This window comes from Chenopodium album, chromosome 18 (genome assembly GCF_948465745.1).
Source record: "Chenopodium album chromosome 18, dcCheAlbu1.1, whole genome shotgun sequence".
NCBI lineage: Eukaryota > Viridiplantae > Streptophyta > Magnoliopsida > Caryophyllales > Amaranthaceae > Chenopodium > Chenopodium album.
Genome location: NC_137851.1, coordinates 50542052 through 50563597, shown reverse-complemented (window position 1 = coordinate 50563597; position 21546 = coordinate 50542052). Strand labels below are relative to the sequence as shown.

The window sequence follows — 21546 nt, the reverse complement described above, 5'->3', positions numbered from 1 at the left end:
GGAGGAGTCGGAGAAGAAGAAGATAAAAAGCTGATAAAATTCGAAGGGACTAGGAGGAGAGAGAAAGAGCTAACAGAGATGATTCAGAAGAAGATTCGAGAAGCTGAAGAGGTTTGTAGCCAAGACAAAACATCCGACGGCTGTAAAGTGGCGTGGGATGAAGTTGAAGAAATCAGTGCCGCTAAATCTCATCTTCGTCTTCAATTGATGCATTCCGGTGATCCTCTTGAGAGTTTTTGTCAGCAACATCCTGAAACTGAAGAATGCCGCACTTACCAGGATTAGTTAGTACGGAGTGTTGATTATGGAGTCACTCCTAATTAATTGGAATTAAGGTTTAAGTTTGATATCCGTTATGTGTCTGTCTCTACTGTAAAATGTAACGCTGTTTTTATTAATCGTAATCAAGAACATCTCTTTTCTGTTGATTACGGAGTATTATTTCTTATGTTCGAGTATGGAGTATCTACCTCACGACTCATGAGACAGGATAATACCAAGTAAGAATTAACTAGTTATGTGGCGATCAAATTTCACTGAGCTTATTCTAAAAAGGGCTTTTTCTAAATTTCCCTCCTAATATGGGTCTCCGAGGGTGTTTAACGGGAGTATTATTTATTTATTATTATGTATAAACAATTGCATAATTCCATTCCATTCAAAAAAAAAAAATAAATTATTATATCACGAGGAATAAGGATGTAATTGCTCGTAATGTATATTTTGGCTTAGAGTAGTACCATACTATTATTGAGTAATCTATAGTACCATTGAATGATCAAATAGTACCATTGAATATTCAGTGGTACTACGTATGTATATAATGGTATTACATATGCATTCAATGCTTCAATATACTAACTAGCGTGCATATATCAATAAATAACCAATGGTATTATATAAACTTTTAATCGTACAATTAAAAGTAGTCCCACTCACCTTTCTCTTTCCTTCTTTATCTCTTCTCCATGTGATTTTTTATATTTAAATATTTGTTATCTATTTGCAAATGCATATAACTTATGACTTCATCTTAAAATCATTCCGGTATTCATTGTATGGAGAGCGAAAAAGAGCGGAGAGTTTTAGGGCTTTCGAGTGAGGAGGATGACCTTTTTACAGCGTTCAAACAAGAAATTCAAAAGACAAGATGAATCAAATGAGATTCAGAATGGTGTTGGGAATGAAATGGAGATCGATGGTGCAAGCCAGGAGGTTGAATCGGTGAATGAGAAATCTCCGGTGAGGAATTCTTATTCGAAGGTTACTAAAGGACAAGGGGCTGCTATGAACCCTCTATATGAAGACATGCCTGAATCTGATGGGAATTTTTCTGAAAGTGAGGAGAATGTTGAGGGGGAGTCTGATGATGAGGATTGCCCTATGATTAGACTATCTAGGGAGGAGAAGAATCGTCTTCGAGAACCATGGAGGAATGCCTTAATTATTAAATTATTCAATAAGAGATCGAGTTATGATATTCTCATTCGGAGGTTGAGGTTGAAATGGCAGCTTCGAGGAGATATTTCTTTAATAGATGTGGGGTGTTCTTATTATGTAGTAAGGTTTAATAATATGGATGATTATGAGTTTGTCATTGCACAGGGGCCGTGGATTATTGGGGATAATTACCTCACCATTAGAAAATGGGTTCCGAATTTTGTCCCGGACGAAGAACCTATCAAGAAACTTACTGCTTGGGTAAGAATTCCGAATATTTCGGTTGAGTATTTCGATAAGAAATTTCTTCACAAGATTGGCTCTCGAATTGGTAAAGTGGTGAGAATTGATAAGCACACTGAATCTCAGAATAGGGGGCAGTTTGTCAGGTTTAGTATATATTGAAGTAGACCTATCTAACCTCTTTTGTCCAAGTTTCGAATGAATGATAGGATATGGAGGATTCAATATGAGGGGCTAAAGTTAATCTGTTTTAAATGTGGCATGCTTTGGAATAAAGATGATGAGTGTGAAACCTGCAAGGTTGGAAGTGCAGAGATGGATTCTAAGAAGATTGATGGTGAAGATCAGAGAGATTGCATAGTGCAACAGAGTAACAGCATCCCAAAACCAGAGGAGAAGGAGAAATATGGTAGCTGGATGTTAGTCCAACGGCCTCCAAGGAAACAGAATCCGAAGAAACCAGTAAGTACCGGAGGTCAATCAAATGGTAATCAGGCCAATGGGTCAAGGAAAGGGGACCAGAGCAATCATCATAGACAAACTCCATCTAAGGAGACTAAGATAGCTAGTCCAAAGCAGAGCATAGATAAATTAGGGTCTAGATTCCAGGTACTTCAGAATGAAGAAGAGATGAAGGAGTTGACTCCTGAACAAAATCAAACTAAAGAGGGATGGTCACAGTTGCAGCTGAACTAGGGGTGCTCTACAGAGATGGTTATAGTTAATCTTGGTAAGGATGAGTCTACAGGGGAAGGGGAACAACAACAGGACATGGCTAATATGGCTGAGACGAGTAATAATTCTGAAGATAGATCGACAGTCGATTTGGGGGATGATTTGCAATTGAATGGAAAGGATTTAAGGACAGCTGGATTTAGGTAAAGAATATTGGCAGTTAACCAAAATAAAAAAGATAAAAAAAAAGTTAACTCTGCCAATCATAATAAGATTTTAGGAATAAAATCTCCTACCTCCTTCCAGAATAGAATTAATATTCCATATGGTAGCCGTGATCCAAAGAAATCTGATTTCAAAAAGATTTCGGCTAATTATGTTAAAGTAAATCCTCCTACAGGGAAAGAGAATGTTTTTGAAATAGCTTCCTCTACTCCCTTGGCGTAACAGAATATTTCGAGTGAAAGAAGTGTGAGTTATGAAAGTTTCAACCAAGATGGCACTTTTCATCCCCATGACTCTAGAGACTCGGATTCCGCCGTTTTACGAGACGTTCATTGACTACGAGACGGAGGGTCCGACCAGTGTGCAATGTCATCCCCTGGTGGATCGAATGTTGATTCATTTGGACCCTTATCTTCCGTCGGAACACAATCCACCGAATTTGATGGCGAGGTTCTAGATACCACTGTCAACAGACGGCCCAATGAGAGCTCTCACTACTAGAAAACAACTCATTTCCGACAAATTACTTCCGACGGACACCTAAATCCGTCGGAAACACTAAATTTTCCGAGGGATTTTCATTCTGTCGGATATTTCCGACAAATTCATTAAATCTGTCGGAAATTTCCGATGGATCGTAAATCCGTCGGAAAATAGGTACTTTACGACGGATTTAAAATTTGTCGGAAATTTCCAACGGAAAAATCCGTCGTAAAGTAATTAAATTTCCGACGGAATTGAAATCCGTAGGAAAATTAATGCTTTCCGACGGATTTTTCCATCGGAACCATTAAAATATTTTTTTATAACACCCTTAACCCTAAGGGCATAAGGGGCGCCGCTTAGCTTCTTTCCTCCTTCTCCTTTCCTTCGTCTTTTTCCTGTTCTCCCTCTTTCCTCCTTCTGTTTTTCTCTTTCCTCCTTCTCCTCTCCTTCGTCTTTCTCTTTCCTCTTTCTCCTCCTTCGTCTTTCCTCTTTCTCTTTCCCTCCTTCGTCTTTCCTCTTTCTCTTTCCCTCCTTCTCCTTCGTCTTTTCTATCTCCTCTTCTCTTTCCCTTTGTTCTTTCTTTGCTTTCGCGCAATATTGGTGATTTCACGGTCAAATTGGTGGTTTTCGTCACAACATTCGCATAATTCTGTCCAAAACGTTGGTTTCTATGGTGAAATCGAAGGTTTCTAGAGTTTTCAGGGTCGAATTTGGCCTTGTAAACCTAATTTTGCGGTTTTGTGCGGTAGAATCAATGTATTTATCTTTTTTTTTTAAAAAAAAAATTTATTTGTTGTTTTTTTCTGATTTTTTTGGATATTTATGGTGGTGGTGGTGGATAGGGGTTGGTAGATGGGGTTCGGTTAGAGTGGTGGTGATTTTAATTTGTTTTCTTTTTTTTTTGGTTAATTTTTGGGTTAAGTTTTATATTGGCGACGGTGGTGGATTAAGGTGGGTGGGGGGGGGGTGGTGGTTTGCTTAGGTGGGGTGGTAGATCTAGGCTCGTTTAGGTGGGTAGGGGTTCTGGTGGTTGTGGGTGGTGATATGGGTGGTGTGGGCTGGTGGTGTGGGTTGGGGGGGCGGGTGGTGGGGGATGGTAGCTGGTGGTCTTGGCTGGTTGTGGGGGGTGGACGGGTGGCGGGAGACTTTTTTTTTATTATTTTCCGACGGAATTTCCCTCGCAAATTTCGAAGATTTACGACGGAAAGTGTCGGTGCCGGAAAATCTTTTCCGACGAATATATTCCGTCGGAACAGTGTTTCCGACGAAATTTTCCATCAGAAGAGTCTTTTTTCCTACCAACCATTTTCCGACAACCACTTCCGACAGAATTCTGTCGGAAACCCCTTTTCCGACGGATTTTAGGGTGTTTCGGACGAAAATTTTTCGTCGGAAATGAGCTGTTTTCTAGTAGTGTCTCAGGGAGGCGTATTTGTCTCTTCTGCCTAACGTTCCCCTGAACGTTTTTGATCGGTACCCAAATTTCCCTTCGTTTTTTATGTCAATTAAGATACTAATATGGAATGTAAAGGGTGTTGGGAATAAATTGAATGTTATTAGGGAATTGGTGAGAATTAAAAGACCTCCGGTTTTAGTGCTTGTAGAAACTCACATTAGTGGGGAGCAAGCTCAAAAAGTTTGTGAAAAATTAAGATTTTTTGGTCAAAGGAGAGTGGAAGCCCAAGGCTTTGCTGGTGGGATATGGATGTTCTGGCGTATGGAGGAGGTGTTAGTGATTTGTTATGATGAGGGTTCACAACATCTTACTGCCGAGATTACTAAGAATGGTGAAGTGCCTTGGCTGTTCTCGGCAGTCTATGAGAGCCTTGATTCGAACTTGAAAAAATAATTGTGGAGTGAATTGGAGATGATCAAGGAGTCGTACTCAGGGCCTTGGTTAATTGCGGGAGATTTTAATGACACTCTAAGTATTAATGAACGCGATGGAGTGAGAAATTCTGAAATGGTTTGAAGGTGCAGAGAGCTCTCGAATTGGATGGAAAATAATAGTCTCATTGATTTGAATTTTTTCGGCCCAGCACACACGTGGTTTAGAGGGAATACTCCTTCAACTTTCAAGTCTGCTCGTTTGGATAGAGGTTTGGTGAACGATGCTTGGAGAATTCTTTTTGAGGAGGGTGCTATTCGTAATCTCCCTAAGTCCAAGTCAGATCATTGTCCGATGCTAATTAGTACTACAAGTTTTGCCTCAGTTTCCTAAGCTATCAAGCCCTTCAGGTTTCAAGCAGCGTGGCTTAATAATGTTCAATTTGAGGAGTTTGTTTGACAGCATTGGAGGAATGATGAGCCTCTTATTCCCTTCCTTAAAGTATTTTCTGATAGTCTAAGTACTTGGAATAAGGAGGTGTTTCATAATATATTTAGGAAAAAGTCAGAGTTGTGGGCTCGTCTAGAAGGAATTCAGAAGGTTCTAGCACAAGGTAGAGATTGACATCTTATTAAGCTAGAAGCAAGTATTAGACGAGAAATGGACGAAATTCTTGATCAAGAGGAACTACTTTGGTTCCAAAAATCGAGGGTGGATGCTATTCTTGATGGTGATCGAAATACAAAATACTTTCATTTATACACCATTATTCGGAGGCAAAGAAATCGTATCGATTGTTTGCGAAATTCTGAAGGCGAGTGGGTTTCTAGTGTTAATGATGTGAAGGTGTTATTAGTGGATTACTGGAATTCACTTTTTCAAGAGGAAGCTTCGGTTTTTACAGGTGAACGTTTACTAGTTGATCAGTTCCCATATATGAGTAGCCAGGATTAAGAGCTCATTAATCGTCCATTTGTAGCGTGTGAAGTGGAGAAAGCCGTCAGATTAATGAAGCCTTATAAAGCCCCCGGGCCCGACGGGTTTCAACCTATTTTCTACCAAAGGTACTGGAACCTAGTTGCGCCTAGTGTTGTTAAATTGGTTAAAGATGTACTGGAAGGTAAGGATTTCCCTTCGGGTTTGAATGATGCATATATTGTTCTCATTCCGAAGACTGACTCTCCTAGTAGGCCGAATCAATTTAGACCTATTGGGTTATGCAACATTTTGTATAAGATTGTGACTAAGGTCATCGTTAATAGGTGGAAACCTCTGCTCCCTAAGCTCATTTCCCCGACTCAATGTAGTTTTGTTCCAAAACGTCAAATTTCGGAGAATATGATTATTGTACAAGAAATGCTTCATACTATGAGACGGAAACAAGGAAAGCAAGGGTATATGGCGGTTAAAATTGATTTTGAAAAAGCCTACGATAGGTTGAGATGGAGCTTTATTCGAGAATCTTTATTGGAACTTCGTTTACCTCAAGCCATGGTGGATGTAGTGATGAATTGCATTACAATTGCAAAATTGCAAATTTTGTGGAATAGTGAGCCTACTATTCAATTTGCTCCAAGTAGAGGGATAAGACAAGGAGATCCGTTGTCTCCGTATTTGTACGTGATTTATATGGAGAGGCTCACTCATCTTATTGAAAAAGAGGTGAATTGTGGGGATTGGAAACCGGTGAGGGCAAGTAGGGGTGGTCCTAGTATTTCCAATCTTGTGTTTGCGGACGACCTGATTCTGTTTTGTGAAGCCTCGATAGAGCAAGCAGAAATTATGAAAGGCTTCCTCGATAAATTTTGCAAGGCTTCGGGGAGTAAAGTAAGCTATGATAAGTCATGTGTCTATTTTTCGGGCAACACTCACATGGATGTACGACAAGCCATTTGTAATGTAGTTTTATTTTAGTAAAGTTTAATTAGGAAAAGGGTTAGGAAAGAGTAAAAAGGAAAAGTTTAGGTAAGAAGAGTTTCTAGAGAAAGGAGTATAAATATTCAACACTTGGGCAAATTAAACTTTACCTAGAGTGGAGAATACCCAAGGTAAACTTTCTCTCCCTTCTTCTTTTTCTTTCTTTTTCCTCTTCCCCTTTTCGATTCACCACCGCCGGCCACCACCACCACCGGTGGGCCGTCGGCCACCACCAGCACCAGCCAGCACCAGCTGCGGCACCACCAACAGGCTGGCAGCAGCCGGCCTGCTGTTCGGCCACCCCCTTTTCGAAAAAAAAATTAAATCTTTTGTTTTTATTTTTGTTTAAATCCTAGATCTAGTTATAAATTAAGGATTTTGTGTTAATTTTATGATGATTGATATTATGTATGGTGCAAATTAATTTTCTGATTTTAATTCTAATTAAAACGCCCCAATTTTAAAACCCTAGAGTCATAAATAATTGATTATTGAAGAATATGATTTAGGGTGGTTTAAACCTTTAATTTAAGGGTTTTAAAACATAATTACAGCAAGTTTTTATTAATATATATTGCTGGAATTTTTGGTAGTATGCTAAAAATCAAGTTTCTTGAAAGAATTTTAATTACCCATTAATTGGGATTAAAGTATGAGGTTTTAAATAAAATTTCAGCTTGTTTTAATTAAATTATGAGTGGTTTAATAAGAGTATATATTGCTGGAAATTTGTGTAGAGTGGATTTTAATGCCGTGTTATGATTTTGGTTTGTAGCAGATTTTGAAGTGAGTGATTTCTAATTAGTCGTGGCGATTTTAAGATCGTATTCAAGGTACGTTCGCGTACTTAGCATATTTTTGATGATGTAGTAGCATGCTAGATATGATTAATTAATTCCAAGTAGTATCATGCTAGATTATGATTGGAAATTGTGATTTGGTTGATACTGGTGATTGAATTAAGAAGCATGATTTATTTGTGATGGATTATTGATTTGAAAATAATCGTTTGGCATGTTGAATATGAACCACACTTTTATTCATGGCATGATAGAAAGCATGTTTAATTAAACTAAATGTTTAATTTGGTTTGGAATATTGAAAAGGAATTTTGTTATGGTTCATATAATTTTTATTGATGCTATAAGCGTGAGGAATGAGCTATGTAAGTGTCTATGTACACGAGGAATAAATTGTATGTTGGTGCCTTAGTGCACTTAAGGTGTTTTTAACACCGAGGGATAGGATTTGTGGCGCATTATGCGTTTAAGGTGTCTTTGACACCAAGGTAGATTTAAAAAGGGTTAAACATTAAATATTATGTGGTCACTAATTATTCAAGAATTAAATTAGAATGTTTAATTGTTTGAATAATTATAATGATTGATTTTGTTATGATTTGAGAGTCATCACCAAGTTTAATAATATGTAAATAACGTAAAGTGAAAGAGATTACGCACCAAAACTCTTAGAACGTATATACCTTGAGTATGAACATATGGGGGGAGTTATGCGACTTTATATTTGACTATAACTTCTACTGGGAGTACAGGACGCTGTATTTTCCTTTTATTATTATGCGCGGGAATTCCGCCACTTAGGAGTGGTTCTTTTATACTGGCACGGTTAGCTCCCGTGTTAGTACCCCTTTATTGGGTCAGGTTAGGGGGAAAACCCATTCGATGCGTAATCAATACTAAATAAATTATGTAGTTACTTAGTTGAGAAGTCTTATTATAAGTTGTGTGCTTGTAAACAGGTGCAACAAGGTAAGTTGTGTGTTGATAGGTAAAAGCATGTTAGTGTATTTAGCTTTGCTTATGTACTCAGCTTTGCTGATTGTGTGTTTGTTGGCCTTGTCTTTACCTTGGCCCTATGATGACCCATTTTTAATGGAGAGTAGTGGAAACAAGTAGAGAGAAGCTTTTCAGGTGATGAAGCATATTCATGATGGGCATTGAGTAAAGAGCGATTCATGCTAGTTTCCATAAGTTTATGATATGTTTATCGCTTTAAATTAAATCCCCACTTAATAAAATAATTAATTAAATAAAACTTTCCTTTTATAAAATATTTCCAAACTTATTTAAAATAAATAATTAAAAAGTCATAAATAATTCATTTCAAATTATTTAAATACCCCACAAAATACTTATTTTAAATAAAATACATGTAAAAATACGGGGTATTACAAGATGCTTCTCGCGTACAGTTATTACAAGATGCTTCTCGCGCACAGTGAGTATCCCTTTCGGCTTTTATTTGGGCCAGGGTAGGTGAAATTACACGAGCCATGGAAGTAGCTCTGCTCCGGAATGGAAGAGTGAAGTGAGTCAGAGAAGAGAGGTATATTAGATGGGAATTTCCTAGAGATGGGTGGGTTGCACTCCATACTGATGGCGCCTCTAAAGGAAATCCAGGAAGGTCAGGGGCTGGGGGTATTATTAGGGGCTGTAGTGGTGAGGTCTTTGAGATTTTTGCGGCGGATTGTGGTGCCTGCTCGTGTACCAAGGCAGAATTATTAGGTGTTCTTTGAGGACTTGCTATTGCGTGGAATGGGAATCATCGTCAAGTGCAACTCAGGGTTGATTCGGAGGCAGTATGTCGTCTCTTGTTAGAAGAATGTCCTTCTAACTCTCCCTTTATGCATATTATTCGTAAATGCTAAGCTTTGATATCGCGTCATGGATGGAAAGTGATTGTTGAGCACTGCTATCGTGAGGCCAATCGAGCAGCGGACTGGCTAGCAAATTTTGGTGTGACTTCGTCGGAGAAGTTGGTGATGTTTCAGGCGGTCCCGGGGGACCTTCGTGCTGTTTTATTGGAGGACTTGGGGGGTGTTGCTCGACCACGGTGGATCCCTTCTTCTGGTGAAACGTAGTCTAGCTAGTGGTTTTTGATTTTTTTTTTGTTTCTTTTTGTTTTCCTTAATTGTTTTGTTTCGTCGTGTGTTTTGCTTTTAGACCCTCTCCTTCACCAAAAAGAAAATTTGCAAATGTATAACAATACTACATTCGTACTTCCTCCACCTTATACTTTTTTTTTTTTTTGTGAAAAAAAAGAATAAAAACTAAGCATAGTCAATTTTTAACATAAACCTGATTACTACTAACTCAACCCGACTTAGTGAAAAAATCGAACCGTTTAGAAGTTGGGGGGGGGGGGGATCTGAAAACTAACCAGATTCCATTATAGTCAATCTGAAATCAAGCTAAGCCAAACTGGAGATAAAATTGTAAAAAAAGTTACTATCTACAAAAAGGTTAATACCTTTGATGCATAACAAGCATTTATTTGTGAATGTTCAAAATTTTAGTAGTTGCATAAACTTTGAATATTATTATTTAAAAATGGAGATACAACTAGTCAATAACTCAAATGCTTGGAACGTCAATTAAATCTAATATATTTTATTATAGAGCTATGTATTATCCTCGGTTCCACTTACTTCCTAGTCAAATTTCAAATGTTTGACCAACTCAAAGTATGGCTCATTATAAAGATCCACAAAATTACTATTTTTTATTGTTCTAATGTGTACATGTTTAAGCTTACTAGTTATGGGCCCGCGCGCGTAGCGCGCGGTCCCCCAATTTGGCGATTTTGTGTTGGTGATTAATGTGTAATTAGTTATTGTTTATTTGTTAATGTAATTGTTTGTGTTTTGGTTAATTTCTACCTTGGCTATAGTAAACAATGATGTATGTGTTGAGGGTAAAGCAAGTTGTAAGAAGTATTTTGTTACCATAGGAAGATAGTTCAAACTATTGTATCATCTTAGTTATTTTTAATTAATACATTTTTAGTTTATTTTGCAAAATTAGTATTAGAGTACAATGTCTTTTTTGTTTGTTTTTTATTTTTTTTATTTTGGTTTTTTTAAAAAATTTAAATTAAATTTTATACGTATATAATTTATAAATATTTATATTTATATTTATATAATACAATTCAATTTAATATTGCAATTAGATCACATTTTATTCTCATTATTAGAGTTTGATCAATATTATGAATTTGTAGTTGATATGATTTGGTTAACATTTGGGTCAGGGAATTGAGTTTTATGATTTTGTGGGCATAGTCTGATGGGCTTGGGAAAAGAAGCCCAATTTCTTGGTGTATAACTTGAAATCAACATTCTTTTTAATTTAGGCCTAATTTTATATGTGGAACCACGAACCCTTTTATTATCCTGTACTATGTATAATTAAATATCAACTCAATTAGTATAAACATAATTAATTAAAATAATTTTTTTTAATTTGTTTTACTTATTGAATAGAAATTTCCCTTTATTTTTTTAAATTTGAATAAGTAAGCATATTACCTATATATTATGTAACAACGAAAGATTTTAATTTTAATTGCGTAGTAATTTAGATAGGCTTGTTGGCAGACTATTTTATGTTACGCTAATGTTATATTTTCAGTTATTTAATTCTTTTGTATCCTAAAATTTAATGGCATGCAGTTATCTAATTTGGTGATTTTTCCTCGGTGATTATCGTGATAGTTAATGTTTGATGATTTTCCATGTTAATTTTGGTTATTTTATTTGGTAGCCTTTAGATTTATTTGGTAATGATTATTTTGAGGTAAAAAATGGACATTGAATTAAGTAAAGTAAAGTTAAAAACGTGATTTGTTTTAATCATTAGAATTGATTAGGTTTGAATTTGATCTTTCCGATAAGTAGTATAGCTACTGTAATGAAATAAATGTGCAATAGTTTATAATATATTGGTACGTAACTGTAATTGATAATGCGAATGTAATTTTATTGTTGATTTATACAAAATTTAACTTATACCTTATGCAAGTGATTCCTGTACAATTTGCTAGTGCACATTTTCATGAATTGGAACCTTGCACTCTAGTGTCACTTCGCCATAGAATGAAACAATGGCCCGTTGAACTTCATTTAGCAAAGAAGGATAACCTTATTACTGCTTGTGAACTGAAGAACGGTGTTAATTTGTTCTATGAAGATCAAGCTATTGTTGATGGAGTTGGAGCGCTGATTACTTATCAACATGGCTATCCTAATTTGTTTGAATTGATGCTTGGACCAGTTTAGCTGGCTTTTAAGTTGTATAATCTAGGTTCTTAATTTTCTTTGTCTAAGCTGTATAATATGCAATAATTATGTAATGCTGATCAATTTTATAAGTTTATGTGGTTGATTGTGGATTTGTTGTAGTTTGTGGATGATGACTTTGGTTTTAGTCTTAGTTGATTTCAGCATATTGAAATAGATGTAATTCCTTCATTATTGTGATACATTGTTTATTGACCTTTTTTCTTGGGCTTCTATGCTATTATTTGTTGTCTGAAAAAGGGATTCAAGACTAAAATCACACCAATAGTAGACCAGTTATAATGTTTAATTAATATATATATACATATATATACACCAAGCGGTACATCAGAACTTAGTTTTAGTTTGGTGTTTACCAGGAACACAAACTATTGTCATTGTTCCTGGGAAACCTCTCAAAAGATTTATGTCTACAGTATCTAAGTTCTATATACATAATAATACGAAAATAAACCTAATATTTATCTTCAGACAATGCTGTAGTTGTTAAGGCACTTGGTTACTTATGTGCTATATCAGCATGACTTTCTATTTTGTAGTTCTAGCAAAAGTAAATGGCAATAGCAGCCTAGATACTTTGAAATTAGCAAAATATTTAATATTCAAAAGGTGTGCAGGTGGTGCACCTTAAGTAGCTGATGCTTGATACTTCATCATCTTGTTATATATATTCCTTGAACTTCATTAGGTAGCTGATGTTGGAGACTTCACCATCTTACTATATACACTTTTTCAATTTCATGTGCTAATTTTCATCAGTGGTAGATTCGGTGGAGGCTTTTTTCAGTTTTTCAGTCTTGACAATGATGGGTGTGGTCTGCTTCTGTTCAGGGGAAGCAGCTTCGGATACATTTTCAAAATCATCTCTTCTCAGAAATTCCTCAGGGTTTTGACCTTTAGTGTGCTTTTGTCGAGTCATTCCGCCAAAGCAAAGCTTCTTTTTTGCACCAGCTTGTGATAGCTACACCTGTGATGCATTTTGCTGATCTTCAGTTTCTATAGGCCTTTTCCCTAAGGGTTTGGCCAGTTTCAGTGGTTCTGAACTTTGCTGAGCTAATTCAAGTGCTTCACTGAAAGGTTCTTGTTCTGAATGCTTCTTTAAAGAGATCTTTAGATTTGGAGTAAGAATGAATCGCTCAGAATTTTCTGCTTCAATGGTGTTCTTAGCAGTTTGTGTTTCACTTGCTCTTTGTATTTGATTGGGCACCTCCTGTGTCTCAGAATTATCTTTCAGCTCTATAGTCTTGAGAGCCCATTCTAGCACATTGTTCTGAGCTAAGTGTAAAGTTGGCCCTACTTTGATGTAAAAGGGAATGTTGCTAAACATGTCTTGAATTTCCCTAAATGTATCATAATCACCCTGCATCGAATGTAGTATGATGGTGAGTAGGAAAATCTATTCTAAACATGCAGTAGCTTAATTGTACAGTAGCTTAATTGTACTTGTTTAAATTAAACCTAGTGTACTATATGCATTCACTATTTCTCCCTTATTGCTTATCTTTTCTCTGTTTTTTATTTCAGTTGTAATGTTTATTTTACATGTTATTTTTCAATAATTGGAAATTGATTTTGAGCATATCATGGTTAAATTCCTATGTAGAAAATCTGCACAAACAGTTACCTTTTATTTTTACAAACAATTTTATGGTGCGCTTTTTTTTGTTTTGATATTTAATCAAGTAGTCATTACCGAGTTGCTGTGATAAGCTCTCTAAAGAACAATTTTATGCTGCAATCTAAATTGATTATTCAAATGCAGCCGAGAGTACATTTTTACCTGTGATTTGATTAAATTAGCAGTTAAAATGTTATAGTAACCATTGCAAGCTAGATGCGCCACAAATGTAATTTACCTCTTCCTTTATTGCATAAATTTCTGCTGCAGTTTTCCGGAACAACCTTTTTGTATCATCGTTGAATGTGGTAAATGCCATACTTCCTGTATCATCGCTAGCTTCGAACTTAAATGTTGCTCTGATACAGACAGTAATTATACATATCTAAGTATAATGCTACTTAATATATATATATATATATATATATATATATATATATATATATATATTTATATATACCTCTCTGTATTATACTTTTGTGTGCAGATACTTTCCTTGCTCGAGCAAGTTGAACAGGAGTAACGTTTCTGCAGTGGGAGGTTGTTGCGCTTTGAACAATTCGAACAGCCTATATATGCATTTACTTTCTCTAGTTCGGCATTTTGAATAGTCACTTCGATCCATAAAATTTCTTCCTACAAAGTGTTGCTTGGCTATATATACATTGTAATTTATGGGCTGTTAGTTACATTTTGCATGTATACACTCAATTGAGGTATGAATTCATTTAATCAATTCAACAATAAGAGTTTTGTACCATTTTGTGCTTTAGTTCAGCAATTGAGACAATTTTCTTATTCTCACTTGGGTACTTGACATATAGAACTCGAGCCTGCCTGTCGACTAATCTTTGGTAGAAGAGGTTTTCCCTGACATAATTTAGTTGTAAGTAACAATCAGCACGTAGTAAGTACTCTTTGTTTTTTTTTTGTCTTAGTTAAATTTAAGTATAGAAAGTTACCAATCAGATAGCACACGAGCACGATCTCCTTTTGGTTCATATATTATTCTTGTGGACATACCAGAATTCATTGAAAATCCTAACCAAAACAAAAAATGATTATGCACTTATAATGATCAATCGTCTAAGTAACTTAAGTATAACAATGTTTGTCTTACCACGGCGAGTATATGGTTTGATAGCCCTGAACCCTATAACCTGAAATGTTTCTGCCCAATTTCGTAACCTGTCGAAGTATTTTGGTGCTGTTAAATCATTCCACAGGGAGATGGTGAGCGGTTTATCACAGCTGTTCAAGAAACACATATACTTAGTGTCATTAACTCAGAGGCTGCGCTAAATTTTATACTTTTACTGTATTTATACACTGAGTTATTTGTAAAGCAACCTTTGATCAGTGATAATTATTTCTCGCACCAAGCTTTCTCGGCCTCCATCTCTGCTTTCAACTTTTCTTGGTTCCTCTTCCACAAAGAGTACAACACCTATAACATCTGTAAATAAAGAAATGATAGTCATTATCTTTATTAGTTACAATATATGTGAATTCGTTAAGTGATTTCATTTTACCGTATCTTTCATCAGGATCAGCTGCACGAGGTATTGTTGCTATTGGTTGGTAGTTAGGTAGAACTGGTCCAAGCTCTGGATGAACTAGCTGAATCACAGTTCTACTACCGAAGGTCATTTGGTAAGGGAATTGATCAAGATCAGTTCTCCATTTTTCATCTATAAATTTTATTGGTGTAGCTGAAATGTCATATTCCACCAGATACTGTAATGCCTCCTCAAATGCCTCGATTTGATCTCCAAATAAAGTACCGCGCATCTTATTTCCCTGTAAAGTAAACATATAGAATAATGCTGATGAGCATAATCATAGTTTCAAAGTTATGTATTAACATGACTAAGCACAATTTTAAGATACTGAAACAGGGAGAATTTGCATTAAAAGGTTGTTGATTTATCTCTTGCTACATTTTCTTTGACTAATGTAATTGGTGACAAAAGATATTTCAGTTTATTATAGGAAAGTTATTACTAATATTGTTTCCTTATTAAAGAATATTAAAGTTTGTAGAGTAGCATGATAACATGAATTTTGTGATCTTTTAGTAGATTAACCCTACTTTATAGTTTATTGTTTCATAGACTTAACTAAAAGGTGCATTTTAATGTGAATTGTAGCTAATTTGTATAATTTCAGTCAAAGTTAAGTATAATTATTGTATATATATTCAAGATTAAAACTAAGTGTAATTAGTGTTGAAGCTAAGTATAACCATTTACAAGAAAAGATGTTCTATAAGTAGCACTATAATTATAAGTATAAATAAAACAACATAAGCTAGCTTAATCTAGTTTTAATTAATTGTAACTTAATTACAGCACAAATTTTACAATTATTTAGCTTGACTAAAACTATACTCTGACATAATTTTTAAAATAAAGATTAGATGGCTGTGTCACTTTAACTATCATGTATATGCCAAACTCAACATAATAGCTACATACAAATTTATAAAGCATTAAATCTATACCTTTTCATCCTTTAGAAGCAAAGTTTGTAATCTCACAGTTTTTTTGGAAGATAATATGTCCCTTCCTTTTTCAGCTACCAATACTCTGACTTTATAAGTCTTACTTGATGCATTTAATTGGTCTACATATAGATACACTGGCTTTTGTCTAGGTGTTTTGTATTTTTGCTCTATACATATAAATGGTCACAGAATATTTAGTTCAGTAGCAGCTTTACAGGAGAATATATATTTTTATGCATCAGCTTATACTTAACTACTGTAAATAAAGTAATGACAAGAAATTCTAAGACAAGAAGATTAAGAAGAAGAATATAAAAGGCTAATGTAAGCAAGTACTGAACAAGAGATAAACTTACCTTCCATAGTCGAGAACTTAATGCTGAGTTTGCTTTTATATTTATATCACTTCAAATAGAAAAACAGGACCAAGAAAATACTGAAAAATTTTAAAATAGAAATTTGGATACTTCTAGAGATAATTTACATAATAGCCAATGCCAATTTTTTACTTTGCTACCACTGTTTACACTGTACATCCCATACCTTTGATTAGGTAAGTTGTACTGCTGCAATTTTCACTGTGCATTCCACACCTTTGATTAGATAGTAACAATATGGTTTTTTTTTTTTTTTTTTTTTTATCTTTAAGATGATTATATCTACATGTAAATAATAAAATATTTTTTTAGATAGTAGGTTTTAATTGTAAGAGTGACATTTTCTAAAATTTATGTGGTTCAAGTTTTTTGTTCTTAGGGAAGGGGCTATAATATTTTATCAGAATTAAAGCCACCCTAAATTTTGTAGGGTAGACTATATATATATATATATATATATATATATATATATATATATATATATATATATATATATATATATTTATATATATATATATATATATATATATATATATATATATATGAAAGTTGCTAGTCAATTTAGAATGTGCAACAATTTTGCATTTCTTATTTCAAAATAAAGAGTACATGATGCACTTTAGTAGCGTAATCTACGAACTTACAGCTTTTTAAAAATTGCTTTGCTATAATCAAAAGGATGGTTGAGAAATTCACAATTTCTTGTGCCCTTAACGTGTAACGATCTTGTAAATCATTCTTGTTTCCTCAGGTCCTGTTTCCTTGGAACCTAAACATTTATAACAATCTGAATTAAGGACCCTTCACAGTATAAGCAGATATGTAAAATTACCCAAAAAATTCTGTAATGAAAAGCTTCAGCTAAATTACTCCCGCGAGCTTTAAGACAGTATACGAAATTACATTTTTAACACAATCTTCAGCATGTTGTGCAGCAGGAGCAACTGATAAGACTCTTATTTTATCTATTGTTCGTGCATGTGAAAGAGCGACGTATAACTGACCATGTGAAAAGCATGAACGGGGAAGATACACTAACACTTGATCTAAGGTCTGCCCTTGAGACTTGTTGATAGTCATTGCAAAACTTAGGTAGATAGGGAATTGGTTCCTCTGAAACTGAAAAGGATACTTTTGAGAACTCGATGGCCTGAGTCTAATCCGAGGTATAAATACATGTTCACCTTGATATTGTCCAACAGCAATCACGCACTCAATTAAATTTGAGAAAAATCTTTTACATATGAGACGTGTTCCATTACATAGACCAGAAGAAGGCAACAAGTTTCTTAGTAATATCACTGGACAATTCTCTTTCAATACAAGGTTGTGAGGGCTTATTCCACCTGGGCACAGTTTGTTGAGAAATTCTGTAGGATATATGCTGCCAGTATCATCTAAAATGGTGTCATAGCTTGTATATACTCTAGCTTCCCCCTGGAACTTATCAATCATAAATGAATTTATAGAATCAACATCATCATTTATAGGTGTCAGGACAGCTCTTCTTGAGAAGATTTTTGGATCCAAATTGCATGAACTTAATTCCGGAAAAGATGACTCAAGATACTTTATTATTGGATCATCATCAGGTTGGAAAGTCTATACCATCTCTGCTGGCAGCTGAATAAAATCACTTTCCATAGTTTGCAATTCTCCATTTCCCAATGCAAGCAAGAATTGACAGAATGCAGGGTCTTCTCTAGCTCTTAGATTTTCAGTCAATCTGAATCTTTTCAAATGATGCCATATATAAGAACTTACTACACTTGCCTCGACCGCTTCTTTTTGAGATTTGTTAGGAAAAACAGGAAGTACTTGCCGGAAATCTCTTCCAAATACAATTATTTTTCCACCAAATATAACATTATTATCACATATATCCTGTAGTAATAAGTCAAGAGACTCTAAATTTTGCTTGTTCACCATAAATGCTTCATCCCATATTATAAGAGTTGTTGCTTTTATCAATGTTGCTAAACTACTTTGCTTAGAAACACTGCAAGCTAGTGTAGAATCACTGTCCACAGGTATTTTAAATCTTGAGTGTGCTGTTCTACCAGATGGAATGTTTGCTGCAGCTATTCCAGAAGTTGCTGTTGGCAAAACGATCTTATCCATTAAGCGAATCTCTGCATAGAGCGCATTGTATAAGAATGTTTTTCCAGTTCCACCTGTTCCATCTATAAAGAATGCTCCTGGCTTTTCTTCTAGTACATGTTGCATTATACATGTAAATGCTTCCTTTTGAGCTGCATTTAAGAGGCCACGACTGTCTATACAACTTTGAGGAATTGAAGCATCTAATGCATCTTGGATATCTTTTGCCCTGTTAATCAAGCTGTCATTACTATCAATCAAAAAAGCTAAACCACATTCTCCTAAAGATTTTCCCATGGATTCTAAATGCTGCTCAACTGATCTCACTGTGAGGTTTTTTATTTTCCTTTCTGCACCAGAATTTTGTTGCGCAGAATCTTCTGACAATGCATTGTAGTATCTGCACCATAGTTCTTCGGGGTTTTCTGGTTGACAGAATATAAGGACAGTAGCGAATAAACGGCATAGAGCTACTGGCAGCTGGATTTCAGTCGCTTCAGCTAAACAAATGTTTGCAGCATCGTCCATTTCTAGAATACCTGCTTTAAGACATGCCTCCTTGAAGGTTGCAAAAACATGGCCTTTAACTGTACGTAGGTCTGTAAATGACTCAGGACTCTTGACATTCAATAACAAAAACCGAATGTAAAAGCGCTCCCCTTCAGAAGGTGCAAAAAAAGCTAATCGACCAACTGTTGGTATTTTACGCTTTCGTCTGAACCATGTTTTTGCACTACCATCCCACCGATAGTGCTCTGGAAATTCTCCATAAAGATACCCCAAACCATTCTCAAAAGCTGCATTCAAACGGAAAAACTCTATTAAAGGAGTCTTGGCATAAACACCACTTGCAATTCCCACATCTAGTCTTTCATTTGGCCGCACACACACAATGTTTATGTCTGGCATGTGAACAGAAAGAGGTAACACTGGTGGATACATTTCAAACAAATCAAATCCAAAAATCCTCCATGCTGCCTCACATGGTGACACCCACTTCCCTGACTGATACTGAGCAATCTCATCATTGGAATTTTTGTCCTGAGCTGAAACACTATAGGCCACTCGATCATGTCCTTTGTACACATATTTATACAAGTATTTCACTGCTTTTATAGTTGAGCTGACTTCAACATTTAAATGGCAATTAAAGAGTGTAGAAAGATAAGGGTTATAAGGTACAACCTATCGATTATCTAAGTGAGCACCTCTGACTTTCACTTGTTCCCCGGTATCTGTTCTACGATAGCATGGATAACCATCCTTATTTGTTGTGGTTTGCGCTGTAAATTGTTTTGGATACCCATTTTTACAGGCAATAACACTATCTTTCTTTCTCATACAAGGGCATTTTAGATTTAATTGCCCACATGGTCCATGCATCATATGCTTTAAGAAAATTTTGCGTAGTTCAGGTTGAGTCACAGGAGGTATCTCTGCGCAGACAAACTTGTCATAATCAGCTAGACACTTCATCTTATACCTTTGCTGTAAAATTATCAGGAAATGGGCATAGGACAATCCTCTTTTCTAGAATTCTACAACATATATCATAGCCGCTACTTTGCCAAATATCTTTTCTTTCTTGATTTTTTTAAGAGCAATCAACTTCGCTCAAAATATTCGAGCAACAACATCTGGTCGATCCTGAGCAGTCTCACCAGGCTCTAGTTCAGCTTTTATCTCTGGCCAATTCGCGTTGCATGTCATAGTAACGAACAGATCAGGTTTCCCATATTTCTGTACAAGAGCCATTGCATTCAAATATCTCCTTTTCATACCACGAGGGCCTCCTAGAAAAGACGGTGGCAAAATGAACTTATGACCAACATTTGCTGCACTTGTCTCTCCACTCTCTACTGTATCAAGAATTCCTTTATAAAGATCAGCTCTTATTGTGTCTTGATTTCTCCGAAAAAAGTCTAACCTTGTATTTTCGACTTTGATATACATATCCACAATGTATTGCAGGAAAGCTCGCCCTGCTCTGAGTAGTAAGTTTCCTATCCTGATTTGAATCATGTACGCATAGTATTCTCTTGCGGAAATGTATTTATCAGCTCTGGTATGTCTTCCAGAAGCACCTATAAAAATTTAAAGGAATGAATGAGCTAAGCATGTCTTATTTAGGAGAAATAATGTAGTCAGAGTAATAGCAACCACCATATTTTTTGTAGAAACTTACGAGTTGCTTCTGCATCAAGAAACTCTTCTGCGATGTGCACTGCACAAGATTGAATAGGATCTGTTTCAGTTGCCAATTGTTTGCTTCCACCATGAGAAACCTTTTTCAGGCCCTGATGCCAACCACATTCACCTTTTGGAAACAGCAAAGGATACTGTAAAGGGTCATAGCATCCATAAAAATGCGCTATCCGGTGAATTTCTGTTGATCTTTCGGTTACAAGAATATATGGCCATGCACTCCGACTTGATGAAAGACTATCAGGCCAAATAGCAGCAACTTCATCCGTGGTGGGAGCATTATACACTCTTTGATCTGGTACAGTGTTTGAATTTATTATAATGTTAGTACTTTCATTAACATTTACTTCTTTCAAGGAACGGAAAAATCTTGCATATGGATTATCCTTAGTTACTTGCATTAATATGTCAATAACATTTTGCCTTAATTCAGGAAAGCAATCTACTCGATGTTGAAGTTCATTTTGACCATCATAGAAGTAAAGTTGAAAGTATTTTGGGCCATTTTCATCTGGTATTAAATCTGGTACAGAATGATATATCTGACCATGTAGTTTAAACACATATATGCCTTTGTATGTCTCTCTGTCAACTTTGCCACCAATTGAACTAAACGCAAATAAATTATTGTACAATCTAGCATATTTTCTAAAATGCACAGCATCATCATCCTGTGAAGTAAAAAGCTTTACTAATACAGGCGGAAATTCATTGCCAGCTATTTTAATATCACCATCACCACAACAGAAATGCAAAGATTCAAATGCAAATTTCTTAGCCCCACATTTGGTACAATAAGTAGGTGGGGCTAATGTTAAGGTCTGC

At 35.5% G+C, this 21546-nt stretch overlaps 1 protein-coding gene across 1 annotated transcript; it reads right to left on the bottom strand.

Annotated features, from left to right (window-relative positions):
• Positions 1 to 17277: 17277 nt before the first annotated feature.
• Positions 17278 to 19992, bottom strand: LOC145592329 (uncharacterized). Its single transcript, XM_081648771.1, has 3 exons — positions 19725 to 19992; positions 18025 to 19643; positions 17278 to 17853 (listed from the first exon to the last, which is right to left on the bottom strand). Exons 1-3 carry the CDS (start codon positions 19990 to 19992, stop codon positions 17278 to 17280), a joined length of 2463 nt encoding a protein of 820 aa, XP_081504897.1.
• Positions 19993 to 21546: the final 1554 nt, after the last annotated feature.

Coding starts and splice junctions, on each gene's coding strand:
- LOC145592329 (XM_081648771.1), bottom strand. CDS start 19,992: ATGAAGTGTCTAGCTGATTATGACAAGTTTGTCTGCGCAGAGATACCT. Junction 19,644..19,724: donor GGAACAAGTGAAAGTCAGAG/GTGCTCACTTAG, acceptor TAAATGTTGAAG/TCAGCTCAACTATAAAAGCA. Junction 17,854..18,024: donor TTCAGCTGCCAGCAGAGATG/GTATAGACTTTC, acceptor GATAAGTTCCAG/GGGGAAGCTAGAGTATATAC.